This window comes from Phragmites australis, chromosome 15 (assembly GCF_958298935.1).
Source record: "Phragmites australis chromosome 15, lpPhrAust1.1, whole genome shotgun sequence".
Classification (NCBI taxonomy): Eukaryota; Viridiplantae; Streptophyta; class Magnoliopsida; order Poales; family Poaceae; genus Phragmites; species Phragmites australis.
This window is the reverse complement of record NC_084935.1, coordinates 28,600,224-28,627,022: the sequence shown is the minus strand read 5'-3', so window position 1 is coordinate 28,627,022 and position 26,799 is coordinate 28,600,224. Positions and strand designations below refer to the sequence as shown.

The 26,799-nt window shown below is 42.3% G+C and overlaps 4 protein-coding genes, 1 long non-coding RNA gene and 2 other non-coding genes across 15 annotated transcripts; 3 read left to right on the top strand and 4 right to left on the bottom strand.

Moving 5' to 3' along the window:
• Positions 1-541: 541 nt before the first annotated feature.
• On the top strand, positions 542-2,742 carry LOC133893325 (dihydroceramide fatty acyl 2-hydroxylase FAH1-like). Its single transcript, XM_062334323.1, has 6 exons — positions 542-624; positions 1,022-1,114; positions 1,192-1,388; positions 1,474-1,579; positions 2,110-2,256; positions 2,355-2,742. The coding sequence occupies exons 1-6, from the start codon at positions 574-576 to the stop codon at positions 2,472-2,474; spliced, it is 714 nt and encodes a 237-aa protein (XP_062190307.1). The 5' UTR covers positions 542-573; the 3' UTR covers positions 2,475-2,742.
• Positions 2,743-5,475: 2,733 nt separating this feature from the next.
• Positions 5,476-7,792, top strand: LOC133892278 (uncharacterized). Its single transcript, XM_062332964.1, has 5 exons — positions 5,476-5,684; positions 5,782-5,881; positions 5,938-6,106; positions 6,174-6,394; positions 7,412-7,792. The coding sequence occupies exons 1-5, from the start codon at positions 5,476-5,478 to the stop codon at positions 7,790-7,792; spliced, it is 1,080 nt and encodes a 359-aa protein (XP_062188948.1).
• Positions 7,793-12,232: 4,440 nt separating this feature from the next.
• On the top strand, positions 12,233-15,630 carry LOC133892746 (probable UDP-arabinose 4-epimerase 1). The gene is made up of 10 exons (XM_062333687.1): positions 12,233-12,875; positions 13,112-13,239; positions 13,546-13,659; positions 13,754-13,861; positions 13,993-14,084; positions 14,164-14,305; positions 14,439-14,539; positions 14,629-14,758; positions 14,898-15,042; positions 15,158-15,630. The coding sequence occupies exons 1-10, from the start codon at positions 12,815-12,817 to the stop codon at positions 15,397-15,399; spliced, it is 1,263 nt and encodes a 420-aa protein (XP_062189671.1). The 5' UTR covers positions 12,233-12,814; the 3' UTR covers positions 15,400-15,630.
• A 792-nt stretch (positions 15,631-16,422) lies between these two features.
• On the bottom strand, positions 16,423-23,932 carry LOC133892604 (uncharacterized). 9 transcript variants are annotated; one of them, XM_062333477.1, is made up of 14 exons: positions 23,465-23,932; positions 22,330-22,712; positions 21,334-21,533; positions 20,746-20,913; positions 20,275-20,586; positions 19,940-20,098; positions 19,712-19,864; positions 19,430-19,609; positions 18,407-19,111; positions 18,160-18,300; positions 17,215-17,340; positions 16,980-17,110; positions 16,804-16,908; positions 16,423-16,718 (listed from the first exon to the last, which is right to left on the bottom strand). In XM_062333477.1, the coding sequence occupies exons 1-11, from the start codon at positions 23,859-23,861 to the stop codon at positions 17,226-17,228; spliced, it is 2,913 nt and encodes a 970-aa protein (XP_062189461.1). In that variant the 5' UTR covers positions 23,862-23,932; the 3' UTR covers positions 16,423-16,718; positions 16,804-16,908; positions 16,980-17,110; positions 17,215-17,225. The 9 variants fall into 9 exon arrangements, with proteins under 9 accessions (XP_062189461.1, XP_062189460.1, XP_062189464.1 ...); XM_062333476.1 differs by having other exon boundaries at positions 16,992-17,110; XM_062333480.1 differs by having other exon boundaries at positions 16,980-17,072.
• Positions 23,933-25,377: 1,445 nt separating this feature from the next.
• Positions 25,378-26,414, bottom strand: LOC133892021 (uncharacterized). Its single transcript, XR_009904338.1, has 2 exons — positions 26,236-26,414; positions 25,378-25,611 (listed from the first exon to the last, which is right to left on the bottom strand). It is a non-coding gene; the product is annotated as an uncharacterized LOC133892021 (long non-coding RNA).
• Positions 25,934-26,003, bottom strand: LOC133894200 (small nucleolar RNA Z105). Its single transcript, XR_009905010.1, has one exon. It is a non-coding gene; the product is annotated as a small nucleolar RNA Z105 (small nucleolar RNA).
• On the bottom strand, positions 26,080-26,167 carry LOC133894233 (small nucleolar RNA SNOR75). The gene has a single exon (XR_009905041.1). It is a non-coding gene; the product is annotated as a small nucleolar RNA SNOR75 (small nucleolar RNA).
• Positions 26,415-26,799: the final 385 nt, after the last annotated feature.

The following is a 26,799-nucleotide window of genomic DNA, read 5'->3' as shown; positions in this document are numbered from 1 at the left end:
CCGTCCTCCTACTCCACTCCCTTCTCGGCGTCCGGCGAGGAGCAGCGAGCCAGGCACCGCCAACGAACCCATGCCCCCTTTCCCCCGCCACCTTCGTGACTCCGTATGGCTTCTTGGCTTTGTGGTTGTGGCTTGTGAATCCGTGTTCTCTTGTTTTTGCTCTTCGTTAAGTTTCTGACAGGTTTTGGTAAATGCTGGATTTTGGGATTTCCCTGTCCTTGTTCAGTGTTCATCACGTACTAACATAGTAGCATTTGCCTGAATTCACATGAACAATCACTGTAAAGCACATTAGATTCGTCAGATATGTTACTAGTTTTTTTTTTGAAAAATAGAAGTTTTATTAATTCTGATCGTTACATCAATATCATACAACCGCACAAGAGTCTATCCCGGCTTCTGCATATCATAGATAAACACAGCTAAGATATGTTAATAGTTAGGATGAGTGTTTTTAGTGTTTACAGGCGGATGTGCCGTTCAATTGCATATTGAGCTCAGCTTATATATTATGGCTGTTGATTTGTGCATATGTAAGGTGTGAATCTTTGCGGCGGCTATTGTTTCAGGAAGATGGTTGTCCAAGAGTTCACCGTCGATCTCAACAAGCCTCTTGTTTTCCAGGTTCCTTCTGTTACCACTGTATTGCTACTGATACCTGAAATGTTTTAGCTCTCTGATTGTCCAGTTCTTAATGATAATTACTCTTACTGTTGCCAACTGAATATACAACTGTAATTTGTCATTTTATTTTGTTTTGTGCAAATGTTTGTTCTGTGAATGATTCTGCAATACTTTGCTACGGCTAGCTGTATGGTTTAAGTATTTCTCTTGCATTCCCATCGTGTACTCCTATTGAACAACACAAGTAATTAAATCCTTGTGAGAACTATTTATCATAGTTGTTCAGCTGTCACTTGTCAAATTCGAATTTGTTGGATGTAAGAGAAATGTTTCCAGTTTATTCTTTGCGGGATTAACATTTAATTTGTTGTTAAATTAATGCATATGAGCAATGAAGGTTGGCCATCTCGAGGAGCGCTATCAAGAATGGGTTCACCAGCCTATTGTCAGCAAGGAAGGCCCACGTTTCTTCGCAAGCAATACCATGGAGGTAATGCATTATTATTTTTTATATATTTCTGCTAATTTTGTAGTAGACCTCTTATTCGTGACATGCTCAATGCGCAGTTCTTGACACGCACGAAATGGTGGGCTGTGCCGGTCATTTGGCTTCCTGTTGTCTGCTGGATGTCAATAAAATCTATCAGGATGGGTCATGCCATTCATGAAGTAGCTCTTATGGCTTCATTCGGAATATTCATTTGGACGTTGATCGAGTATACTTTGCATCGCTTCCTATTTCATATTGAGACTAAAAGCTACTGGTAAGAATTGTTATGACCTTAGTTAGCAGCGCTTTGTTTAACATTTTCTTCTGATCGGCAAGATGTTGCTGATGCAATTTTGCAGGACAAACACAGCGCATTATCTTCTCCATGGTTGCCACCATAAGCACCCCATGGATTCTCTCCGTCTTGTATTCCCTCCTGCTGCAACAGCAATCTTGTGTTTTCCGGTATGGTTCAAGTCCAGGCAAGGAAAAATTTATCGATAATAAAAATTTATCAGAGGTTAGCGATAAATAGGATTATCGGAATTCTATCGGTGATAAAAAAAAATGGACAAAATTTGAAAAAAAAGACTGAATTTATCTAGAAAATCACATAGATTGCATCCAAATCATTTGACATAAAAAATAACACATAAATGAATTAGGATTGGACGGGTGGTCTGGCGGCCTGCGGGCTGACGTTTTGTTGCTCGCGTGTTGGATCTGGGAATTAAAAGACGCCAAATTCAAAAATTACCGAAATTTTTGACCGATAAGTAATTTTACCGGCCCCCACCGATAAACAGGATTATCGGGTTTATCGATTTTTTTCGGCGATAAATTTTTCACGTCCAGAGATTTCTAGAGCTGACAATTAACGAAACAGAAGATTTAACTCTGAACCATTAGTTGATTTCATCGTAATGCTGCTATTTCCATTTGGAAGCTTCAAACATGATCTGATATAATTGTTGCTATTTATTTATTGACTATAGTTCTGGAAACTGGTCGTCTTCTTCGCCACCCCATCAACCACTCCTGCGCTATTTGGCGGTGGCCTACTGGGCTATGTGATGTATGATTGCACTCACTACTACTTGCACCATGGACAACCATCCAAAGATCCAGCTAAATACCTCAAGGTGAGTATTATGTACTTACATTTAGTTACCTGTTATGCTTTCGTGCAAACGCGAGAGTTTTCTGCCGTATCTTAGAGCTAAATTTGCTCCCTGCGCAGCGGTATCATCTCAACCACCACTTCAGAATCCAAAACAGGGGCTTCGGCATCACCTCAACATTCTGGGACATTGTTTTCGGGACATTGCCCTCATCGAATGCAGCTGGAAAACGCTATTGACACTCGTATGAGATCTTTGTGATCTGTGATAATTTAGAGAACTTGCAGTACATTGTGGTTTTGACAGAAAATATGTCATTGAGTTCGGTTCAGTGTGTCATTTCATTCAATGTCTGGTGGTAAATTACATTGTCTGTTCTGATTTGAACTGTGAAGAGATTTTGAATTTTGATGCCTTAATGTTTGTAATTGTGTCAGGGAGCTACTGTCTACAGCTAAGATTCGACTTTCAATTATTGCATCAAATAAAAAGCTCCATTTTGATGTATGACTTCCTATTTTTCTCAGCATGAGACCTAATGAATTGAATTTCCCCTCCTATCACTTACAGATCCTGGCTACTTCAGTCAGAAAGCTTTCCTTGCCTTCCATCTGTGCAGCGCCACAAATGATAACCAGTCTCCATTTGAAGCTGTTATATCTTTTGTGAAGCAACAAGCTGACTTGGCTATCAGAAGAGGGATGAGATAATAGAGAAAAATTAGATGAGGAATAGATATGTATTGATATTTTCGTTGCCTCATACAGACTGCCACCTCTCTCTATATCTGGGGGGATAATCCTAAACTGACTCCAGCATATCTATCTATAACAAACTGTACGAAACACCGGTGATTCAATTGCGAGACAAATTGCAGGGACTGGTGATTCAATTGCGAAACACTGTACGAAGCTTCACGCTCAAACTCGATCTGTGGAGATAGATGTAAAAAAAGAGAAACTCTGGCTGTATTGTGGTCGGGGTCTAACATATGTGTCCCTTCGTCAGTTGGTCTAGCTGCATATATGTGTTCGTCAGAAACTCGCGCGCATTTCCTTGTGGTCGAGACTGCTGACCACCTGCTCGTCGATTGTAGCGTTGCCAGAGAAATCTGGTGGGATCTATGTGCTCAACTGGCTGTAAATCGTCGGGTTTTCAATTGTTCAGCGACACCGATGGCGATGACCCAGCTCGTTGCCGCCATCAAGCACGTACGAGACCGACCCCTGGATCACTGCCGGAGCCAAGAATTTGGGTAGGCTGAAGGCGAGAGAGTACCTTGTTACCCTCCTTAGCCAATCATGCTTGTTTTATTCTTGCATATTCTCATCTTCTAAAATGAGTTTCTGCTGTCTAAAAAGAACTTCTAAAATGTGTGTTGAAGCGGCCAGTCGAAGGATCCACTCTTGTAATGGTCTTGAACAATCTTTTATTTCTTTTTAATACAAAGATATGTACAACTTTTGATTTCTTCTTAATACAAAGATATATAATTCCCCTGCATGGTTCGAGAAAAAAAAGGGCTCATAAACAGCTGTTTGCCGGTGCACGTGATGGAAACCTCGGAAGACAAGATCATGGAACGGAAGAAACTACATAGTCAAATTTCAACCTTCTTTTAGTTCACAAGATTATAGCTAGTCAGGTGAAATTGAAGCTGCTGGTTTGTTAAATTTCCATCAAAAGTATACGTTTCTCAAAATTAACAGTCAAATTAAGGGTATCATATGTTTGATTTCACCCGACGGTTGAAGCAGTGTTCTTGACAGTCCTCTGCATATACAGGCACCATGTTTGCTAACATGACATAGTGCACCGATAGGTTATTTTTGAGTATACCGTCGGCAGCTTGTAACTCCAGACATACGATTTTTTTTTCATATGACATTTCCTTCTTTCAACTAGTCAACTTTCAGTCTTTACAGGCGTTCTTAATTTATTCGAATGTTATAGCAGAATCAAACCAAAATAAGGAATTATTGTAGGTAGCTGTGTAGCACATGGAGAGAGGATCATATCAGTCGGTGGCGCAGATTTTGGTGGCTCATCAACATCAAAGTGCATGTTCACCTGCCTACTTAGATTGGCCTTTTCAGTTCTGATGATGAATTTTCTAGAGCTGGACTTTTATGTACCAGAGATGGCAGCGAGACTAAATTTATTTTAGATAATGGAATCAAGTTCTAGCCTGGGCACATAGCTAGGTGCACACAACATTATTCATTATTACATCAATCAGCCTATAGGCCTTATAGGCTAAATTCTTAAATGAATAAAATAATGGACCACACGATGTTTGAAATGTCAACCACACATAGTACATTATTAAACCACCATCCATTCATGGTAACAAACTCCAATGTTTGGCATGCCATGTGAATGTCTGATATGCGTATGTCTAACAAGTAAAGATTCTAGTGCATGCAGTTCATTCAGTGGAGTTGTTTATCCTTCTATTTGCCTAGTTACTTCACTTTTTTTCTTTTTGATATGGCAGTTAATCAATATTGCTTAGTATGGGATAGATCCTATATAGATCGTCCTCTCTCACTCAGAGGGGAGCAGTGACAGAGCTTCATTGTGTGATCAATCGTGATTTGATATGTATCTTTGTATAGATAGTAAGAACCAATCCTAATCACGTAATTGTAGGATGGTTGCTTGCCTTGTACGCTAAGTTGTACCACTGCGTGTATATGAAAGACACGCTAGTGTACATGGTGATCACAACAAATTAGTTTCTTAACTTGGTATCAGTTAGCCTGATCCCATCTATCACCGGTGCCATGTCCACCACTGGTGGCTTGACCCTGTTCACCACCAACGCGCTCAGCTCCACCTCCGCTGGTGCGACATCACACACCCTTTCGTCGGCTTTGTCCTTCAATGGCCTCCTCACCGTACAGCTCATGCGCGCCAATTTCCTGTTGTGGAAGGCACATGTGGTGCATGTGATGTCCAGCTAGGGCATGTTTGGCCACCTGGACGGCACCACGACGGCTCCCCCTCTGATGGTGACCGAGGGGATGAGTGAGGCAGCCTGACAAGTGCCCAATCCTGAGTACGTGCGTTGGTTCCAGACCGACCAGACAATTCTCGGAGCCCTTCTCTCCTCCATGTCTGAGGAGATCCTTGGTCAGATGATCACCCTGACCTCGACACAGGCGGTGTGGACTGCCCTTCACTCCATGTTCTCCACGCAACATCCGGTGCCAGTTGGTGTCGTTGAAAAATAATGACATGACCGTCACCGAGTATTATCACAAGATGAAGGGCCTCGCTGACACCATGGCCACCGTCGGCCACCCGTTGCACGATGATGAAGTGATCGGCTACATCATGACTGGTATTGGACCCGAGTTTGATCCGTTGATGGCATCTTTGACCGTCCCCAACACCACCGTGAGTCTTCATGATTTTTATGCCTTTCCTTTGAGTTTTGAGGCTCAGTAACAACTTCACAATTCGATGGATGAGTTCACCTCCTCCGCCAACAACACCACTCGCTTGGGTGGATCTTCCACCAATACCACCTCTCACTAGCAGGATGGCAATGCTGGTCACGGTGGTCATGGCAGGGGTGGCAAAGGCCATGGCCATGGATGTGGCAGCGGTGACCGCTACCGTCCCTAATGCTAACTTTGCGGCAAGTTCGGCCATGAGACGCTGAAATGCCGCTAGCACTTGAATCACGCATTTCAGCCAGATGGCTCCCATGGTGGCTACCATGTTGGCAACTCTACATCAACCGGCGACGCACATCGGTATGCAGACATGGGTGCCACAGATCATCTCACCAACAACCTCGATCGCTTGACCGTGCACAAGCACTACACTGGCAAGGATCAAGTCCAAGTGGATAATGGTGCAGGTTTGATGATTTCACATATTGGTCATGTCTATCATTCCCGGCTCTATCGTTCTTCTTGCTCTTAAAGATGTTCTTTATGTTCCTCATATTAGTCGTTCTCTCCTATCATATCATAAACTCATTTATGATAATAATGCGCTCGTCGAGTTTCACTGGGATTCTTTCTTTGTCAAGAACACGGTCACGAGGAAAACAATTCTACAAGGTAGAAGCCATGGTGGTCTCTACCCCATTCCATTTGGTCGTGCATCTTCATTGTCTCCTCGTCATGCCTTCGCTGGCGTCAAGGTCTCGTCCCACCAGTGGCACCAACACCTCGGTCACCCTTCCCCAAGTGACGTCCAACCCGTCATGAGCTCCAATAATATACCTTGCATGCCTATTCGTGAGTATTTTGTTTGTGATGCTTGTCAGTGTGCTAAAAGTCATCAACTCCCATACAATAATTCTGCTCATATAACTTTTGCTCCCCTAGAGCTTATTCATACTGATGTTTGGGGACCTACTCTTCCTTCCTCAAGGGGTTCAAGTTTTATGTGATCTTTGTTGATGACTACAGTCATTTTTGTTGGATCTATTTGCTTCGTCATAAGTCAGATGTTGAACAAGTGTTTTATATGTTTTAGAAGCATGTTGAACGTTTTCTTAATTCCAAAATCCGCATTGTTCAATCCAACTGGAGGGCGAGTATCATCTTCTTCATCGCTATTTTTAGCGTGTTGGCATTTCTCACCACGTATCATGTCCACATACTTCGCAACAGAATGACACTGCCGAGAGGAAGCATCGGCATCTAGATGAAATCGGGCTCACACTGTTGGCACACTCCTCTCTCCCACTTCATTTTTGGGATGAGGCATTCCTAACCGTGTGTTATCTTATTAATCGCATGCGAAGCCATGCCATTGGCAACACGGTTCCCATCACTCGTCTCCTCAATATTGTGCCTGATTATTCCTTTCCCTGCACATTTGGCTATGTGTGTTGGTCGAGTCTCAGGAAGTACAACTCTCAGAAGTTAGAATTTTGGTCCAAAATGTGTGTTTTTCTTGGCTACAGTTCTATGCAAAGGGGTACAAATACATTGATCGGTCCACATGACGCATTTACATTTCCCGGGATGTTGTCTTTGACGAGACCGTTTTTCCTTTTGCTACACCTAATGCCCATGTGGACCTATCTTTGTTATTTCCTCCTGTTTCATTTCCTTTAGTTGAGCCAGTTATTCAGGGTGCCCAAATGTAAAATTATGGCATGTCCTATTTATCCACTAACTCTACTAGTACAGTTGCTGGTTTGGTGCAGGAAACAACACATAGTGCTAGTGTTCTATCTGGACTTGCGCTCAGTGGCCCTCTATCTGCATCGTCACACGTGTCTCCTGCTGGTTCGGCCCTTGCAGCGCAGAGTGGCCCACCTGCTGGGCCTGCACTCGGTGACCCTTCGTCTACGCTGTCACACGAGCTGCCTTTTGGTCTGGCCCCTACTGCAGTCGATGGGCTAGCAACTTCGGAATCATCATCGACAACGCCTACTCCTAATAGTGAGCTGGTGTCCTCAACTTCACCACCATCTGCTCCTACCGGTGGCAAACCGGTTACTGCCCCGACGGCTCCACCAGCTCCTCCATCTGGTCACCCGATGCGGACACGACTCAAGGATAATATTGTCAAGCCCCTTCAATGAACGGATGGCACGGTTCGGTATAATCCCTATTGTCATGCTTTTTTCTTTTGCTAAGTCAGTGTCTCATTGTATTGCATTGGCTGATACTTCATGGCGAAAGCCATAGAAGGTGAGTTCCGTGCTCTTCAGGACAACGATACATGGCAGCTAGTTCCTCGTCCGCCTGATACAAATATTGTCAACTCCAAATGGGTGTTCAAGTTGAAGCAAAAGTCAGATGGTTCCGTGGACAAATATAAAACTCGTCTTGTTGCTCGTGGTTTCTCACATCAATATTGTATTGATTATCTTAAGACTTTCAGTCATGTGGTTAAGCCTGCTACAGTTCGCCTTGTTCTCTCCTTGGTAGTTTCTCGAGGCTGGCATTTGCGTCAGGTGGATGTGAGCAATACCTTCCTCTATGGATTTCTTGATGAAGATGTCTATATGTAGCAACCTCCTGGTTTTGAGAATCCTGATCATCCTACATTTGTTTGCAAACTTCAAAAATCTATTTATGGTCATAAATAATCTTCTCGAGCATGACACTCTCGTCTTAGTGACAGACTTCATCAGCTTGGTTTTCAGCCTTCTACTGCAGATACATTGTTGTTTGTATTTCATCATGATGGCATCTCCATTTATATGCTCATCTATGTTGATGATATTGTTATTGTTGGGTCCTCTCAATCAGTTGTTGATCATTTGTTGAGTAATCTCTCTAGTGTGTTCCCCATCAAGGATCTTGGCCGGTTGACTTATTTTCTTGGTCTTGAGGCCACTTATAGTTTAGGGGAAATGTTTTTGACCCAACGTAAGTATGCTGTTGATCTGCTTCATCGAGCCTATATGGAGAACTGTAAGGCTGTGTCTACACCCATGGTGGTCACTGACAAGCTTGCTCGGACTCTTGGTCAACCGTTGAGTGATGAAGATGCATTCAAGTACAGAAGCGTAGTTGGAGGGCTATACTATCTTACTCTTACACAACCAAACATCTCATTAGCTATCAACAAGGTGTGTCGTATCTCTCTAAACCCACTGATGTGCATGGGAGGCTATGAAGGGCATCTTACGCTACATTAAGGGCACTCTTATCACTGGACTTCGTTTCTCCCGCCCTTCATCCACCTTGCTCAGTGTGTTTACTGATGCTGATTGGGTTGGCTGTTCTGATGACCGTCGTTCCACAAGCAGCTCTGTGGTGTTTCTTAGCCCCAATCTGATATCCTAGAGCTCTCAAAAATAGCCAACAGTATCTCAATCCAGTACTGAGGCAGAGTACAAAGCACTTGCAAATGGAACCGCTGAAGTGACTTGGATACAATCTCTTCTAAAGGAGATGCACATTTTCTAACCAAGAGTGCCTGTTTTGTGGTGCGATAATCTAGGCGCAATCTACTTGATTGCTAATCCAGTTTTCTATGTACGGACAAAGCATATTGAGATAGATTTTCATTTTATCAAAGAAAATAGTGCTCTCGGTACTCTTGATGTTTGGTTTGTCTCTTCAGGAGATCAGATCGCTGTATTTTCACTAAGCCACTTCTCAAGCCGGTTTTGGAGAAATTAAGCGCAATCTCAATCTGATGTCCACGATTGAGATTGAGGGGGAATGTGATGAATCATGATTTGATATGTATTTTTGTATATATAGTAAGAACCAATCTTGATCACGTAATTGTAGGGATGGTTGCTTGCCTTGTACGCTAAGTTGTACCACTGCCTAGATATGAAAGACATGCCGATGTACATGATGATCACAACAAATTAGTTTCTTAACTCATTGGGGGCCAAGGTGTGAAAAGTATTCATGTTTAAGCTAATTTACTCATTAGGCTTCAGATTGACCACCTCTGTATTGCTTAATTATACCATTGCCCCCCTCGCTCTGATTTTAGGTACAAGCTCTGTCGCTGGAAGGGTGTAGGGATCAGTGACGTCCTAAGAGGGGGATGAATTAGGATAATTAGAACTATTTCAGCTTAAAAAAATAACACAAGATAAACCTATATCAATTTCTATCTATATGTGCTATAGGTTTATCTAATGTGTCTACTCTACCAATCAAAGTATTTGTAACCTATCTAAGAAGGTAAATTGCAAGTAAGTAAATGCGAAAATGTAAATAAGTTAGATAGAACAAACTCGGCATAAGGATTTTTCCTGTGGTATCGATGGCATAAATGCCACCCTTAGTCCACGTTGGAGCTCCACAAAGGATATACTCTCGGTCGGCATCCGGTCACGGCTCTTGAGCCACCAAGTCACAAAGATAAGGCCTCCACCCGGATGAGCCATCAAGCCACCAAGGCAAGGTCTCACCACTAGTCTCTCTTCCGGTTCCTCGCCGCTATGATCACTTCGGAACTTGAGCCACCGAGGCAAGGGTCTCCGGGTCCCCGTACATACTTCTTGTCGCCACTCCACACCAAGTCGGATGGTCAACAAGCTTGAGCAACTTTGGCTCAAGTTGCCAGTGAGTCACCTAGACTCCAAGGGGTCAGCGTACCAAGAGGTACAAGCTTGGATCACTCCTTGATCCACTCTCTAGGCAGCAATCACCTAGCAACACACTTTCTAGGCCTATAAGCACTAATCACTCTCTAATCTTCTGTTTAATTACTTTAGATGATCACTTTAAGCACTTTGGTGGCTTGGATGTGTATATGAACTTCTCTAGACTCCAGCAGCATGCCACTACTTCAAATGACCGAGTGAAAGGGGTATTTATAGCCTCAAACCCGCGCACTAGCCGTTAACTCAACGGCTCTGAAAAGCTGTTAACACCGAATGATCCAGTGAGAACAATAGTACTAACACCGGATCATCCGGTAAGTACACTCCCACAAACTAGCCGTTGGAACCCCACTCAAGCCACTATGAACATCAGACACTCTAGTGTATACTGCAACATAATCATCGGACATTCCGGTGAGTATATCTTAGCCATCCGAGCCAACATCTTCTCTGTGTAAATTGCTCCGGGGTGCTTTCTCCAGTGCTTATCAATTTATCACCGGACTATGCGGTGAGTTATCTTCAGCCAGCTGAGCTTCTGCAACCCTCTCTAGAAATAATGCTCTGGTGTACACAGCCTCCATCACCGGACCATCCAGTGTCTTGATCTCTGCCTTCCTCTTTGTATTGTTCATTGTCCGATGTATTTTTCCTTTGTACTCTTGCTTCATCACCGGACTATCTGATGCCTTCAAAATCTTCTACCCATAACCAAATGCTCTGGTGTGTATTGCTTGTCGAACACCGGATCATCTGGTCAGTTGATCTTCAACTTCAACTTTGAAACTGCATCTGTCTCTATACACTGTTTATTATCCAATGTGTACAATACATTCAACACCGGACCATCTAGTGAGAATAAAACTCCTAGGACTTCTCTAATTCAACCAAATTTTATTCCTATTTAGGTGATTTCTTCATGTATTATATCTATAAGATCTACTAACATATATTCTTGACAAACATATTAATCTAATTGACTATATTATCATTAAACAACCAAATCACAAACATAATTTAATAGGATCATTTTCAAAAACAAACAAAACTTGGTATGGATGGGCAAAATATGCAAGAACTTGTCGATCGAGTGCATGTGCACATGACTGTGAGCTAACGCCAAGTGTCCCTACCCTCTCTGCATCTCAATTGCCACGTAGGAAGATTTCCTTTTTGTAGAAAAAAGTATTAGACCCGTGCACAGTGTGTTTGGTTTGCTGAGATACACATGATTATGTACTTGACCATGCACTGCTAGTGGTAGGCAGCCACATCCACCGCCTTGCATACCGAGATGATTGCTTGCTTGCAACGGGAGAAAGGAGCAAAGCGGGTAGCCAGCCATCCTCGCGGAGCATGCGCTGTACACGAGAATACGCGTCCGGGACCGGGACTGACCGGGGTGGCCGGGTACGTGTCGACGGCGACGAGCGAGCCGCCGAGAGCGAGTACAGTGCGCCGGTGCTGCACACCACTCCGGGAAGGAAAACCTCGTGTGATTAGTGTCTGAACGTATATACATGCTGAAATAAAGCAAACTAAGCGAAATCATATTTATTAAAAAGAAAAATATTTGATTAGTTACTGTGTAAATAGTTTAAACTGAGTTTCTATTTAGTTGATCGAATATAAAGTCATAGATATAAGAGTTGAAATTGTGATTATTTGCTCGTATAAAAATAATCTTATAATACTAATAAATAAATTTATTTATATAAGTAGATGCATGATTTTGTATTTGGCAAACCAAACTACGTATATTTACATATACGTTAGGATTATAGACATCATTCAAGCCACTTCGGACCAGATTGGTTGGTGCACGCAACAATCCGACCCCAACGAAGTCACGTCACACAAGAGAGCAGGAGACAGGGTGAGGAGGACCACTGCCTCTGCCACTCACCACTGAGGTCGGTAGGTAGCCGCTCCCAACGGCACTTCTCTCTCTCTTTCTCTTTCTCTCTCTCGTACGGTCACCTCTCCTCTCCGCTGCCGCTCGGAGAGAGAATCGACAGCCATTCCCGCCCGCACCTTCCCTACCCAGACCCAGCCACTTCTCACCGCTACCTTTCCTCGTCCCCGCCGATCGAGTAGTGGTAGTAATCACAACAAGGAAAGGCGCCACCTTTCCCCCCTTTTCCTTGGCCTCTTCCGCGTGTCCCCGTCCCGATTCCGACCCTGCGAATGCGATCTGCCGCCGCTCCCTTTCTCTCCCTCCTCTGCTTTCCCTTTCGCGAGCTGTAAAGGCCGGGTGCCGGGTTATTGCTCGGATCTGTCTCTGCACCCGGGGCGGGGCGGCGGCTGCAGCTTCGGTTGTTGCGGGCTTGTGTCTGTCCGCCGGTCCTTCTCCCCGATTCCGACGGCTCAGAGCTCGGAAGGTTCCCTTCGTTCTAGTTGATGTTCTTGCTCCAGCTCAAGCAAGAATCTTTCTTCGGGGCAGGAGTGCTTTGAGGTGACTGATCTCTGGCTGGGGATTTTGCGGAGTGGAACGTGATAACGTCGGTGTGCCGCTAGCTCCAGATGCTGCCCACCAACCGGAACAGGCCTCAGCAGAGGCCTGCCAGATCTTGGTCCTTCTCAGGTATGCTTTATATCTCACCTTGTTCCGTTCATCGTTATTTTTCGACTGATTTCTAGACAAACCGTCAGTGAAGTTGGGTTACTGTGAGAATTCACTATAGGTGCTTCGGTTTCTTGTAATTGGGTCTTGTAATTCAAAATTTGGAACTTTTCAGCTATGGCAGTTCATACTCTTTCTATTGGTCGTCTTATTGTTGAAGATTTCTGTACATGTTACCGAACTGGCTCTGTTTGCAGAAATGGACTTCTCCGATCCGAAGCGCAAGCCGCGGTACCTCAGCAAGATAATCATGGCGGCGCTCCTCACCGCTATGTGTGTCGTCATGCTCACTCAGCCACCCTGCCACAGGAGGCCTCCTAGTGTGGTAACCTTTGATCTCATTTAGTAGTGTAGTCGGATCCATTTGAATGAGATGAGGCTGCACTGAGCTGTGGGCAGTAAAAAGTCGATATGAAAGATGCTTTGTGGTTAAGCTATAAATTTCCAACAAATGTTACTTAAAGCATTTGCGGATCCTGAACATAAGCTTGGTGCCACTAAAAGCAATGGAGTACAACTGCTGGATTTTGTTTTTCGCTTTGATGTTTTGAGAAATTGAGTATCTTGTCATCGAGGATAATTCAAGTTCAAGTGGCTGATATAAAAATCTTCATTTGTATGATGTGCCCAGTTCTCAATCCATGAACCTGGCGTGACACACGTGCTAGTGACGGGTGGCGCTGGCTATATAGGTTCACATGCTGCTCTTCGGCTGTTGAACGACTCCTTCAGAGTCACCATAGTGGTACTTTTTTCACAACTTCCCTTTGCAGTTTCTTGAATCCAGCGTCATTAGTATCTAAATTTATGGGAAGCTTACAAACTTTTGGTATCAACAGGATAATCTTTCACGAGGAAATATCGGAGCAATCAAGGTTCTTCAAAACTTGTTTCCAGAGCCTGGGCGATTGCAATTCATACAGACTGATTTAGGCGATCCAAAAGCAGTATCCTGATATATAATATATTGTCTTCGTTAATAATTGAATATTTCTTTAGACACGTCTTCCACTTGAAATGTGCCAAATATGCCGAAAAGATTACTTTTTATATATTTCATTCCTTAACATATCCTCAGGTTAATAGAATATTTGCTGAAAATGCATTTGATGCTGTTATGCACTTTGCTGCTGTTGCTTATGTTGGTGAGAGCACACTTGAACCTCTGAGGTACTAGACTGCCGCTCATCAGTCTCTTATTATCAGTCAACTTCCCTACATGCACATGATACTGAAACACTTCCGACAGGTACTATCATAACATCACTGCAAACACCTTAGTGGTGCTGGAAGCTATGGCAACACACAGTGTGAAGACTCTAATCTATTCTAGCACATGTGCTACCTATGGAGAGCCTGAGAAGATGCCTATCACTGAAGAAACTCCCCAGGTCAGCTGCTGTTTCTGCAACCTTGTAGTTGTTTCTGAAACAAGTTGAAGGCATTTTCGGATGCCATTCACGGATAGGAGAGCAAAATTTCCATTGTTTCTTCTCAAGTTCTTTGCTAAATATTGTTGTGCAGTTTCCGATCAACCCATATGGTAAGGCCAAGAAAATGGCAGAGGACATCATTTTGGATTTTTCAAAGTCCAAGAAATCAGACATGGCTGTGATGATTCTAAGGTTGGCATTGTTCACCAAGAACTTTTATGTACCTTTTTCAAGCCATCATTTGATTGCTGAGTTATTAATGAGTAACCTTACACCACTAGATACTTCAATGTCATTGGTTCTGACCCGGAAGGGAGGCTGGGCGAGGCTCCTAGACCTGAACTGCGTGAGCACGGACGTATATCCGGTGCATGCTTCGACGCAGCATTGGGGATAATCCCAGGTTTGAAGGTACGTTGGCTAACCTTGCTCTTTGTTGAGCAATTCTTACATCTGAAAACAGTGGGTGTTTTGTAGCCTATTGCTTTTGGCATTTATAATGTTCTTTAACTTACATTAGATCACTGATTAACGGCCCTTGCCACTACAGGTTAAAGGTACCGACTATGAAACGCCTGATGGCACTTGTATTAGAGATTACATTGATGTCACTGACCTGGTTGACGCCCACGTGAAGGCGCTCAACAAGGCAGAAAGAGGCAGAGTTGGCATATACAATGTTGGCACTGGAAAAGGTCATCCTCACATCTCCAATACTCTTTTCGGATGAAAACATAGAAACAAAAAACCACATTGTCTGCACTACAGTTTTGATGAGCTAATACATGTTCATTATGTTCGGTTGGCCAGGTCGGTCAGTGAAGGAGTTTGTAGAAGCCTGCAAGAAGGCAACCGGAGTCGACATCAAGGTCGATTACTTCCCTCGTAGACCAGGTGACTATGCGGAGGTGTACAGCGATCCCGCGAAGATCAACCGGGAGCTGAACTGGACAGCGCAGCACACCGACCTGCACGAGAGCCTCAGGGTTGCGTGGACATGGCAGAAGGCGCACCGGAGTGGCTACGAGCCTCCAGCGGCCATGATTTTGTGAAGAGGTTGCCATGTAGCAACCGGCTGGCTGAAGCTTAGGTGAATATATTCGTAGAGACTTTCCTCAAGGGCTCTAGTCGATCACTCACAGATGGCAGTTTATATATAGTGCTCATGGTCATTCGTTCGATTCTTGAAAATTCGTAATTGCAGGCTTTAGCTGTTCCTTGTAATATGGATGTATTCGTCATATAAGATTATACAATAAAAATCCAACAAGCTGTTCTCAGAATGCGTTTGTGAGATGAATTTGCTCGAAGGGGCGATCAGATGATGGTTTTCAGTGAATGCACCGCATGCTAATGTGGTCGGTTACTGATGTGCGGTTGCATTGTAGTTACTGGTCTTCGCAGTTTGCACGCATCGACACTGCAAGCAGCTAGATAATATCAACGAAAATGTCAGGCAAGTGACTAAGAAATCCAATTGACAACCGTCCTGGGAGACGCAGAAACTGAAGAATCTCCGTTGAATTCTTAGAAGAATCCTATAATTCAAATGCTCAAAAATTTGTTGCTTCAAAGAGACTTACTACTTCCGTTCTTAAATAGATGTTATTTTTATTTTTAAATAGATGTCGTTTTAGATTTTTAAGATGATGTTTTACTAGAATGCCTATATTAAAAGCTATTGAAAAATTAAATTTTAATTTAATAAGTGTGGTAGATTAATGTCTTATGTACCATTGATTGAATATTAGAGAAACCGAGAGGAATAAACATTGTTATACATAAATGAATTTATTATAATCTTTCTGTGTACCAAAGGCTAACCCAATATCTAAAAGGGAACCGAAGTAGTACATAATAGTAGTGATAAACAAAAAGCATGGTTACACGCATACCCGTAACCCGCTTCATATGTCAAGGACGATCTCAGGAGTCAGGATGCAGACCTCCAGCCGGTACACGGACCAAGAGTGTTACTGAATGTCGCAAAAAAGTTGGCGTATAGGCCAGAGGCTTGGTGCGAATGCAGAGGTTATTAAACGCGCAAACTACGCACATTCAGAACACAAGCGTACTGCAGAATCAACGAAAAAATTCATTAACGCCGGTACCAAGTAAAACGTACCAACTGGGAACGATTCGCCAGGCCTTCAAAGAACAGGTCAATTTCATTCCGTACATTTTCGTTCCCCAACCAAGATTTGAAAACCTTTCGGAGAACATTCGCATAGATACAACCATGTCCAATTCGAACCTAAACGAAAACTTAAGTGATACTCTTTGCAAGAACTCACTCACTCTGAACGGTGTACCAGTTTGGCATCAACAAATCACATCCAGGGTGGCGGTGGTTCTGTTTGAACAAAGACTCCTGCACAAGAGCGAGCAGCACGGTAATGCATCCACCAAATAAGCTCATCATAATAATGTCCTCACTCCAAGTGGTTAAAAGAGACCTTCAGGAAAGGAATCAGCAGCGGAGCTACTGAGATCCAGAGTTCATCGCAGTCGCACATACAAGGCACTGTGCCTGATTAGCCTCCAGCTTATTGGGCACCATCCTAAACAGAGCCACACGATAAGATCATTTCTCCTCTCTGAAGCTTGAATACTGCTATTGATATTTTACTACCTTTGAACATACCAAGTATATCGTCTGCGCCTCATTTTAACTCTTCTTTATTTCTCAAAGGTTACTCCCGTCAATCTTGATAGGAAAAATCACCTTCATAGAAGAAACTAAACTCTTTCAAGGAATGCTTTCTGCAGTCACAAAAGCAAGCAAATGAGTAAATAATATACATCAGCAGAAATAGTAACAGTTTCTAAATTTCATGCAATGCTGCAATTCTCAACGCATGTTATACCTCAACTTCAATTATCTTCTGTTCCTGTTGGTTCCATTCATCCGGGCAAAGGACAAGCAATTGGCAAGTCGCTCGAATGTGGAGTGTTTATTAGCAGCCCCTTCAGACATGTTTATCTGCTTGGGTCTGTAAACAAGGGGGTAGAAAAATTTAGAGGAAACAGCTGATACCCATCAACTTAATGTCATATGCATGCACCCAAAAAAAAAAAGAGCAAATTTCATTTTGGACCATGTATTAGTGCACTTGGTGCACTTTGAACCACATTTAACAATAGATGTCACTTTGAACCATATATTTTACACAAACATTTCAGTTTGCACCATTTTTAAGGATTCAGCCTTTGACCGTGCTCATGTGACAAGTAGTTTCATCCATCTTAGCTCCACAAATTCAACTGGGAATGTGGACTGCTCGTCCATGCCCACCTTTTTTCCTCTTTGTTCATTCTTCCTTGCCTGCTTCCCCCTCTGGCCTGAATTTGCTAGAGCCGCCTCTCTGTATCAGCCTCCAGAATCCAAGTACCTCAAGTCGTCACCTACATGGACGCTCCTATCTAGCTATGTCTACCTCACTGCCGCCTCTCCTCAAGTTGCCACCTGCACCGCCGCATCACCCTGGCCATGTCTACCTCGCTGCCACATATCTCCGCAATGCTATGTCCCTAGTCGACGCAACGAACATGTAACAGAGGGGCGGAGTACACGTAGGATGGCTTTACAGTTGAGTGGAGCTAAGGACCTGAAGTGGATGGAACTGCTCTTCACGTGAGCATGATAAAAGGCCCATTCCTTCAACACGGTGCAAATTGAAATATTAGTGTGAAATATGTGGTTAAAAGTGACACTTGTTGTTAAAGGTGGTTCAAAGTGCACCAGTTGCACTAATACATAGTCCCAAGTGAAATTTGCTCAAAGTAAAAAAACAACAAGATTAGTAGTGTACCTTGGGGTTGACTTTCTTTTCCCCTTATTCACAGTTCCAGCGTCAACAACTCTTTCTTCAGAAGGCACAATTGGAAGGTCCAACTCAGGGGCAGCATTTGCCATACCATCTGCTGTCGAATTATCTTTAGCTGATTTCCTGCTGAGAAGAAAAAGATGCTCTTGATGTTACTTGGCCTCCATGAGAAACCAGTGCAAATGATGCCAAAGAAACTCTTCAAGGAAACAAATGCAAAAAAAAGTGCTACCTTGATGACACTCTTTTCCTTTTCGTAACACCACCATTATTTTCAATAGAGACAGAACCCATCATTCTCTTTTGGACTATGCCCTCATCACCAACAGAGATACAACCCTGCATCCTCTTTCTGGCAACTCCCTCATTGCCAACAGAGTTCGAGCACCTCGTTCTCTTTTTGACTACTCCACCAACAGAAACAGGGTCCCTCATTCTATTTGTTCCTGCCTCATTATCAGTGCCAATAGAACCCCTCATCCTCTTTCTGACAACTCCCTTATTGCCAACAGATTTCAAGCCCCTAGTTCTCTTTTTAACTACTGCTTCTTCACCAACAGAGACAGGGTCCCTCATTCTATTTGTTCCTGCTTCATTATCAGTGCTGACAGAGCCCCTCATCCTCTTTCTGAGTACTCCCTCATTGCCAACAGATTTCGAGCCCCTCGTTCTCTTTTTGACTACTCCCTCTTCACCAACAGAGACAGGGTCCCTCGTTCTATTTGTTCCTACCTCATTATCAGCACTGATAGTGCCCCTCAATTCCTTTGGGACAGCCTCATTATCCACAGGGATAGATCCCCTCATTCTATTTTGTACAGCCACACTGTCGTCAGTGGTAGATTTCCTCTTTCTAGATCTGCTACGGACGCTAGATGAATTGTTGAGACCATCAGACACGGCTAAACTCTCTTCCGTTTGATTTTTAGATCTACCCCTGCACAAAAAAGTATGATACAAAATAGTGAGCAAGTGCAAGGTATAAAACCCATTAATGACTCAGGTCAAGATTTGTAATGTATGACAATTTGCTCCTTGACCTTCATGTGGTGGTATTGTAATTGATATCAGTATTACACAATCAGATACAGATGAATTCGTACAAGTAGAAGACTTTGATGTGTCATTAGGTGACAGTTTATGCTTGACAATGAATTGGGATTGATGAAGAAGAAAACATATGAAAAAAAATATATCTTAATGAAACACAGCTACTAGATAGAATTTGCAAAGCATAGAAATTCAATAAGACTACCTTCCAGTGTTCTCGTCACATTCGTCACCTTTGGAGTGCACAAGTGATATTAGGTCACCAGGGCCAATTGCAGGTCGCTCTTTTTCTCTATCAACAAAATTGGTTTGAAAAATAGCTTTCTTTATTTGACTGGCCGCTTTAACTGAAGGCACTTCATGTTTACAGAGTTTTCTCCATTGTCTGCAGTTCACAACAAAATAACTATTAGCAAGGAAGTTTCTCCTCGTCATGGAACATGCTATTGATGGTAACATGCTAAATCAGGAAAGAAGTTAGCTTTACCTATAGCACATACTATCAGTACGGTGAGGAATAATCACCCTAGCAATCTTGGCCCAGCAAGGCCCAAACTCAGATACTGAAGCCAATAACTTGGAATTTTCTTCAGGTCGCCACTCCTCAATATTGATATCTGGATCAAGAACATTACACCACCTGTTTTAAAAGCATAAAGAGCTAGCATCACCATCAAATAAACTTTGAGCCAATATGTTCAAACCACTATATTACCTCTCGCTGCATTGAGTTTGTGTGCGACCAGGAACGAACTGAGCAATCCTACTCCAGCTGCCAGATCCGAATAGCTTGACAGATACCATGAGGCGTTTGTCCTCATCCAGATCCCATCTGCCCACTCTGGTCCTTTTAGGGTGCAAGGTTTTCCTCCACCTAGCAAAATCAAATGCAAAAACATTGCCAAACAAAAATCAGATCAATGAAATTAAAAGATAAACCCGATCAATGAAAGCAATATCAATTTTGTCATAACAGAAAACAAAACTACAGAGGTTTGGCAAACACCAACTAAAAAGAGAAGGAACAAAAACCAAAGAACCACATGTTACCTATTAGAGCATTGATTGCCAGTGCGACCATCCAAGCTAGCTGATACAAGTTGCCAGTTATCACCAAAGGTCTCAATAGCAGCTTGAAGTTGGAGGTCTTCCTCTTTGGTCCAGGCCTTCTTCATTATGTGGGGATTAAGACTTCGTTGATAACGAGCAAGACATTGGAAAGGAGTCCGGTGAGTACCCAATGTAACTGCAATGTTAATCCAGTTACACATTCCTTTTTCTTGAATAATTAGTAAAAGTCTTTTTTCCTCCTGTGCAGTCCAGGCATTGTGATTAATCAATGGATCATCACAGTTTAGCCACCTGGTCAAATGCAATGAGAATTCTTTAAGAACGAACATTTGTCACAAAGATGCATACAGGTTGTAGAAACTACAGAAATAACATCAGCAGCAGTAGAGAGAGAGAGAGAGAGAGAGAGAATGCTGCGTACATTAAGAGAAGTAGTAAGAACGTAAGTACCTCGATTCACATTCAGCACCAGATCGACCAGGCAAGTACATAGCAGAAATTTTATCCCAGTTTATTAATGCCAGGACTGATCTGAGACTTTCCGGAGTCACCTCAAAATTGACTGCAGCATTCGTCAGTGCATATGCCATATCAACAGCATTGAATTCACCAATGGCACTGTAGCACAACAATTTGATTATAAGCAAACACGGTAAATACCAAAATTACATTGAAAGTCATAAGGTTGGTGTCAAACCTACATTTCTTTTTGTGGAAAACAAATACTTCGATAGCACAAATAGCTAGAGCCAAAAACTGCCAATTCATTAACTGATAGATATTCAGTCAGGCCCATTTACAGAAAACACTAATATATAGTTATTTGATACGCTACATCATTGAGAAACAGGATTACTATTAACTTGCTTAGAAGCATCATATTTTTTTTTTTTCTTGGCTTTGATATGTTTGAAGCATAAAAGGAAAAGTATTGTCAACAAAAATTGAACAAAGATATAGTTTGTGAACTAAATTCCATGACCAAAATAGACAAGAAAATGTCAGGTTGGGGCCAACAATTAAGAAATTCGATATTACCTTCCGTTATTCATCGAGTCCAAAATCAATGTTTCTTGATATTGCTGCTTTATTCCTCTGGCAAGTTTATCTTTCTCTGCATCCGACCATGGTTTCTTCTGAAGTGACATTGGGAATTGCTTCAGCACCATTTTATACTTCGAAACATGCATGTTCTCAGCTGGGCCAAGAAATAATGCAGGCATCTTCCGATATTTATTCTGCACCAAATAGATCTCACTTCCGTAAGTAGCTGTATTGTATGTTCCAAGAAAATCTAAAATACTAAAAGGAGGCAGACATTTCATTACAATAATGCTCGCACACAGGACAGGAAAGGTATTAGATGAAAACAAAAACTTCCATGGTTCAAGAGCTAAAAGGTCAAAGTACGACAAAGTTGCAATGTAAAACAAAATTCAAAAAATACTTATTGACAGTCCAAACACCTAAGAAATTAGCCAACATGACTAAAAGGAGAATTTATGTGAATAAAATTGCAACTCCATGGCTACCTATAGAACTATATACGGAAAAAAGGGATGTGTCTTATAAATATAGAAACCCACCCTAGTAAATAAATATGTATGGGCTTAGTCCATATTAAACACTATGTTGATGATGAGATAACGAAACCACTATGATTTGGTTTTGTGACCTCTCAGTGATGTGCCTAAAAAGAGAGATTTTTTTAGTTTTTGTGGGAAATGCGTGATATTATGTGGGACTGGAACATATAACGTACTCCAATCTCAACAGAATTTACCAATAATATATAGATATGCTTATCCATTTACATTTTCACATAGAAATTTACAAATAAAAGTTGTGAAGAAACCAGAGGGCAGAGTAGAAGAGTTCTTTAGGCTAAGTTAACTGCTAACCTTACCATGATAGATTTTGGAGAATGAACAACAACGGGGAGAACAATAGAAGGTCTAAATGGTTCTATATCCTAATGCAATAATATGTATCATGCAACATCTAATGCATAGGTGTAAATAGAAATGACATTACCTTTGCGCACTGCTGAGCTGGTTTTCGAGAGGAAATCAATCTGACTCGAGGATCCTCCTTCTGGCATAAAAATCTGCCAATTGATTTTCGGCAGCTTAACTGGTAGCCCATAAGACATTTTACGCGGTCCCTAAGATCCTTATTTTCTTCAATTTTTGCTTCAATGGTAATCATCTTCCTTCTAATGAACTTCTGGCATGCTCTGTTCTTCTTGAGAGCATCCACTAATAACAGTGCAGCTTTTGGAAACCCAGTTCGATTTAGAGCCTTTACATTCTGCTTCTGCACAGCAAACTCTTCATCAGGCCCATCTGCAAAAAGTTCGCTATGCACTCCCTGTGATGCCTCAGATTTCAAGTTTTTCGGTGACACAGTAGAGGTACCTGAAGTAGGTAATTCAAAAGAGTAAGGACCATTCATCCATTGAGTGATACACATGAAACTGAATCGGGAATTACAGAGATATTGCACATGTTGTATTTTGAATTTTATACTGACATGCGCAGCTTCAAAAGAACAGACATAGAAACACGTGTAATGGCTACCCTCTCGCAGGCAATATCCCATGTATAATAAAATGAGTCATGCAGTGCATTTGATTCTTGATTATATACCGGTAGTTGTGTTTCCAAAACAATAAGCATAGAATCTGTAACTATTAATCTCACCTACTGGAACTCAGGTATCAGGATAGCACCATACACTTGGCAGCATACCACACAGTTTAAAAATGTAAATTTACATTTGTTTCTAAAGCAACATGCAGAATATTTTAATTGCTAGTACAAAATTCTAGAAATTACAAAACGGATATGCATATGAGAAGCCTTAAATCACATTTCTTACTAACAAGGTTATTGTAATACTGTATGTTTTGATCAAAACTAGGGTCGCAACTCTGGCACACCCACATTTTCACATGTTAGTCTAGCACCAAATACACCAAGTATTATATAAAACATACTAGATATCCTAGTGGTATCATCAAGTAGCAAGACATATCTAAGTCGACGCCATGCCTCCTTCAGATAAAAATCAAAGGCTAGTAGCACTACAAATGCATGAATTGGCAACGAAATTACTCTAAGCTTCGTATTGGAAGCGAAAAAAACGATCGGATCGCAGGGGAGCTCACCGGACTGGTAGTGCGAGAATCGTCGCTGGATGGCGCGGAGCGTCTCGAGGTCGTCCTCCTCGTCCTCGTCCGTGTCGGACGGCGGCCACGTGTAGATCGGGCGCGCCGAGGAGGCGCCCGCGTCCGCCTCCGGCAGGGGGGACGCGGGCGATGCCTTGTTGAGGTGGAGGTTGGCGCGGATGCTGCGGACGAGGGCCAGGTCCTCGTCCTCCCCCTCGTCGTCGTCCGACGAGCCATCATTATCCGCCGCCGAGGGGGCGGCGAGGTGGGAGGAGACGTGCGCGACGGCGGCGTCGGGGTCGGCGCCGGAGAGGATGCAGGAACGGCGCAGCGCGTCGAGGTCCTCCCGCAGATCGTCGTCGAGGTCGGGATCCGAGTCGTCGGAGTAGAAGTCCATCGCGGCGGCGCGGCGGGGTTTAGGGTTTTGCGGCGAATTGGAGGGGGGTGGCGGCTAGGGCTGTGGCCTGTGGCGCTGGCTCGCGTTGGCGTTGCGGGGGGGGGGGGGGGGTTTGAATCTTCCGCGAGACAGGGGAGGGGTGGGGGAGAGGAGGAAGGCTCGAAACGATTTGCAGCGTGTCGGTTTCGTAGAGAGAAAAAAAAAACTTTCCCAATTCCGTTTTCTGATTGTGAAGGCGTAACAACGTTTGCAGAAGCGCTGGTTTACGTTTTCCTGCTTCGTTTACGTGGTTCTGAGATGAGCTACAGTAACAAAGCTTGCGTGGCCGCCCCTTGTGAAAAGGCTAAACTTGAGAGTTACTACTCAGAATGCATTTGGCAGTAGGGTTTATATGTTGATAAACCTCACCTCAAGTTAACAATATATATATATATATATATATATATGTATGTATGTATGTATATGTATGTATCCTCAATTCATCTTCCTCTTGGCCAGGTCTCACATAGTTCTGACTGGATTGGATCTCAGTGACAACAAATGTAGCTCTACCGAGATTTCTGGCCATTTTAGGCCTTGTTTGTTTTTTCTTAATTTAAGATCCACACAATCTGACTTATACGAAGAAGCTCATTCGTATCGGATTATGAGATTTTATACTACAATTTAGACCTTATTTATTTTTTATTTTGATTATAGATTCTAACCTTAAAAACAAAAGTAAAAATAAATAATCACAATATAAAAACTGATTCTCACAATTCACAAATCAAATTTTACTATAAAATCTCATAATTCACATTCTATTAAAAATAAATTCTCAAGGATTCTAGAGACTGAACTTGATTATCACAATCTAAAATTAAAAATATCTTGAATTGTGAACATCAACTTTTAAATTAGCACCGTTTGTTTTTGCTTATAAGATTAAAATTCATAATTAAAATAAAAAAACAAACAAGATCTTAGTTTGGATCTTTAGTAGTAAATAAATGGGATGATGAACGGAAACAAGGTCATGTAAATCATGTCCATCGCGCTCCTCCATCTCTAAATAACAAATCTGGTATCTTCACAATTCAGGGAGTGCATCTCAGATGTCTAATACGAAGTAGAAATGAAAATACAGTGGAGTTTAGAGAAAGAGTTTGCAATGAAAATCATTTTTTAACACAGGTGTGACTTGGCCAAATGCTCAGCTAACAACCCAAGACAGAGCCAGGTGACTTTGTGACTTGTGAGGCAAACTCCAGCGAGAATAGCAAGTCACAAACTAGATCATGAAATCAATAAACCTGCAATCGGGATGGCTATTGTGCCAAGATACAATTCACAATCTTTGACAAGGATCCACATCCACTATAGCAAGAATCAGCTAATTCAGTTTTGAGACTCTGGTAGCAAGATTAGTTACCACAAGTAATCAATCTTATAGCAAAACACTTCATACGACCAGAATTATCTGGACAATGTTACGGAACCACATTCAGATAATTATGATGCAAGAAACTTCAGGTAAAAAGGAAACACAAGTTCACATATCATTACAGATCACAGCAGACAACAATGTTGATGACTTAAGATACATTACAGTACCCTTTGTTCTACTAAAGGAAACAAGAATTGATCAGTAAACGGCAATTGAACAAAGACCGAACCAAACACAGACACCACCATGATCTGTCTACTTGGACCTCTGCCTCATCTTTCGGCGCTTCCTCTTGAGCCGCCTCATCCGCTTCTTCTTCCACTGCGTCAAACCAACAAGACAAAATCAGCAAAGCCACATACACACTCTAAACCAGAGGCATGCCAACATCAAATAATCAGAAACCAGACCAAACGTTCTTCAGCTCCAACATTATCATAGCACAAGTTCTACACTCTTAACAAACATGGCAAATTATGCCAAGTTTCTTTGTCTTCAAAAAACAGATTACAGGAAATTTAGAAAGGAAACCACAACATTCAGAATGTGCAGGAGAATTTTTGCATTCAGTACAGTAATTTAGAAAGGAAACAACAACGTTTAGAAAGGAAACAACAACAGTACAGTAATGGAACTTTGGCATTCAGAATGAGTAGGAGGATTTTATCATCCAGTAGATCAGACGTAAACTATTTCTTTCCTCATTATGCCAACAAAAAAAACTACTAAACAAGCAATCGAACAAAACTGAAACAGAAAAACTAGCAACACTAGTGCAAGATTACTGTGCTCCCTCAGACAAATGCCTCGATTGTCCCCATGGTATAATGGAATGGATTAGATCGGACTCGTCATCTTTGTTTGCTCATCACAGAGAGCACAGCAACGCCACGGAACACAATGTCGCAGGTTGCACTATGTAGTGATTCAGGGGAGGGAGCTCACCTTGGCCCTCATCGCGTCGGTCGAGGTCGCTCGCCGGTGCTCCTCTTTCTTGCAAGGCGAAGTGTGGAGCTGGAGGGGAGAGCGACTTACGGCGCATTGGATTTATAGGCGGCGCCGATGGGCAAACCCTAGCTGGGACTGCTGGACGGCCAGTATTGGGCCAGATTTGGTCGTGAAGAGCCTCCAGGAAAAGTACGTTGGCTCTTTCCTTGCAGGGCCATGTCTTCGTCTTGTGTCTTCATTTTCTTTTTCGAGTACTCCTTCCGAAATATAGTAGGAGACATATTTTATTTAAAAAACCTTTTATATATTTTAATTAATATTTAATTAAATTATAAAAATATCTAGTGTATAAAAATTATATAAATAGATTTATAATTCAAAATAATTTCATACTATATAAGTTTTGTAGCTATAAATAATATATTTTATGAGAAAATTTAGTTAAAATTTAACTTCGAAGATCGAGGAAAAAATATGTATACTATTTTTGAATGGAGGGAGTACTATTGGTTAGTATCCACCCCTTACAACTCCGCTCCCACTCCCTCATCGCTAAACAAA

Coding starts and splice junctions, on each gene's coding strand:
- LOC133892746 (XM_062333687.1), top strand. CDS start 12,815: ATGCTGCCCACCAACCGGAACAGGCCTCAGCAGAGGCCTGCCAGATCT. Junction 14,085..14,163: donor AGCACACTTGAACCTCTGAG/GTACTAGACTGC, acceptor CACTTCCGACAG/GTACTATCATAACATCACTG. Junction 14,306..14,438: donor TCACTGAAGAAACTCCCCAG/GTCAGCTGCTGT, acceptor ATTGTTGTGCAG/TTTCCGATCAACCCATATGG.
- LOC133892604 (XM_062333475.1), bottom strand. CDS start 23,861: ATGGACTTCTACTCCGACGACTCGGATCCCGACCTCGACGACGATCTG. Junction 21,534..22,329: donor CAGCTCAGCAGTGCGCAAAG/GTAATGTCATTT, acceptor TATTTGGTGCAG/AATAAATATCGGAAGATGCC. Junction 20,099..20,274: donor GGCAATCAATGCTCTAATAG/GTAACATGTGGT, acceptor TGATTTTGCTAG/GTGGAGGAAAACCTTGCACC.
- LOC133892278 (XM_062332964.1), top strand. CDS start 5,476: ATGACCGTCACCGAGTATTATCACAAGATGAAGGGCCTCGCTGACACC. Junction 5,882..5,937: donor TCCCTAATGCTAACTTTGCG/GCAAGTTCGGCC, acceptor CACGCATTTCAG/CCAGATGGCTCCCATGGTGG. Junction 6,107..6,173: donor CCAAGTGGATAATGGTGCAG/GTTTGATGATTT, acceptor TTGCTCTTAAAG/ATGTTCTTTATGTTCCTCAT.
- LOC133893325 (XM_062334323.1), top strand. CDS start 574: ATGGTTGTCCAAGAGTTCACCGTCGATCTCAACAAGCCTCTTGTTTTC. Junction 1,115..1,191: donor TCGCAAGCAATACCATGGAG/GTAATGCATTAT, acceptor CTCAATGCGCAG/TTCTTGACACGCACGAAATG. Junction 1,389..1,473: donor ATTGAGACTAAAAGCTACTG/GTAAGAATTGTT, acceptor GCAATTTTGCAG/GACAAACACAGCGCATTATC.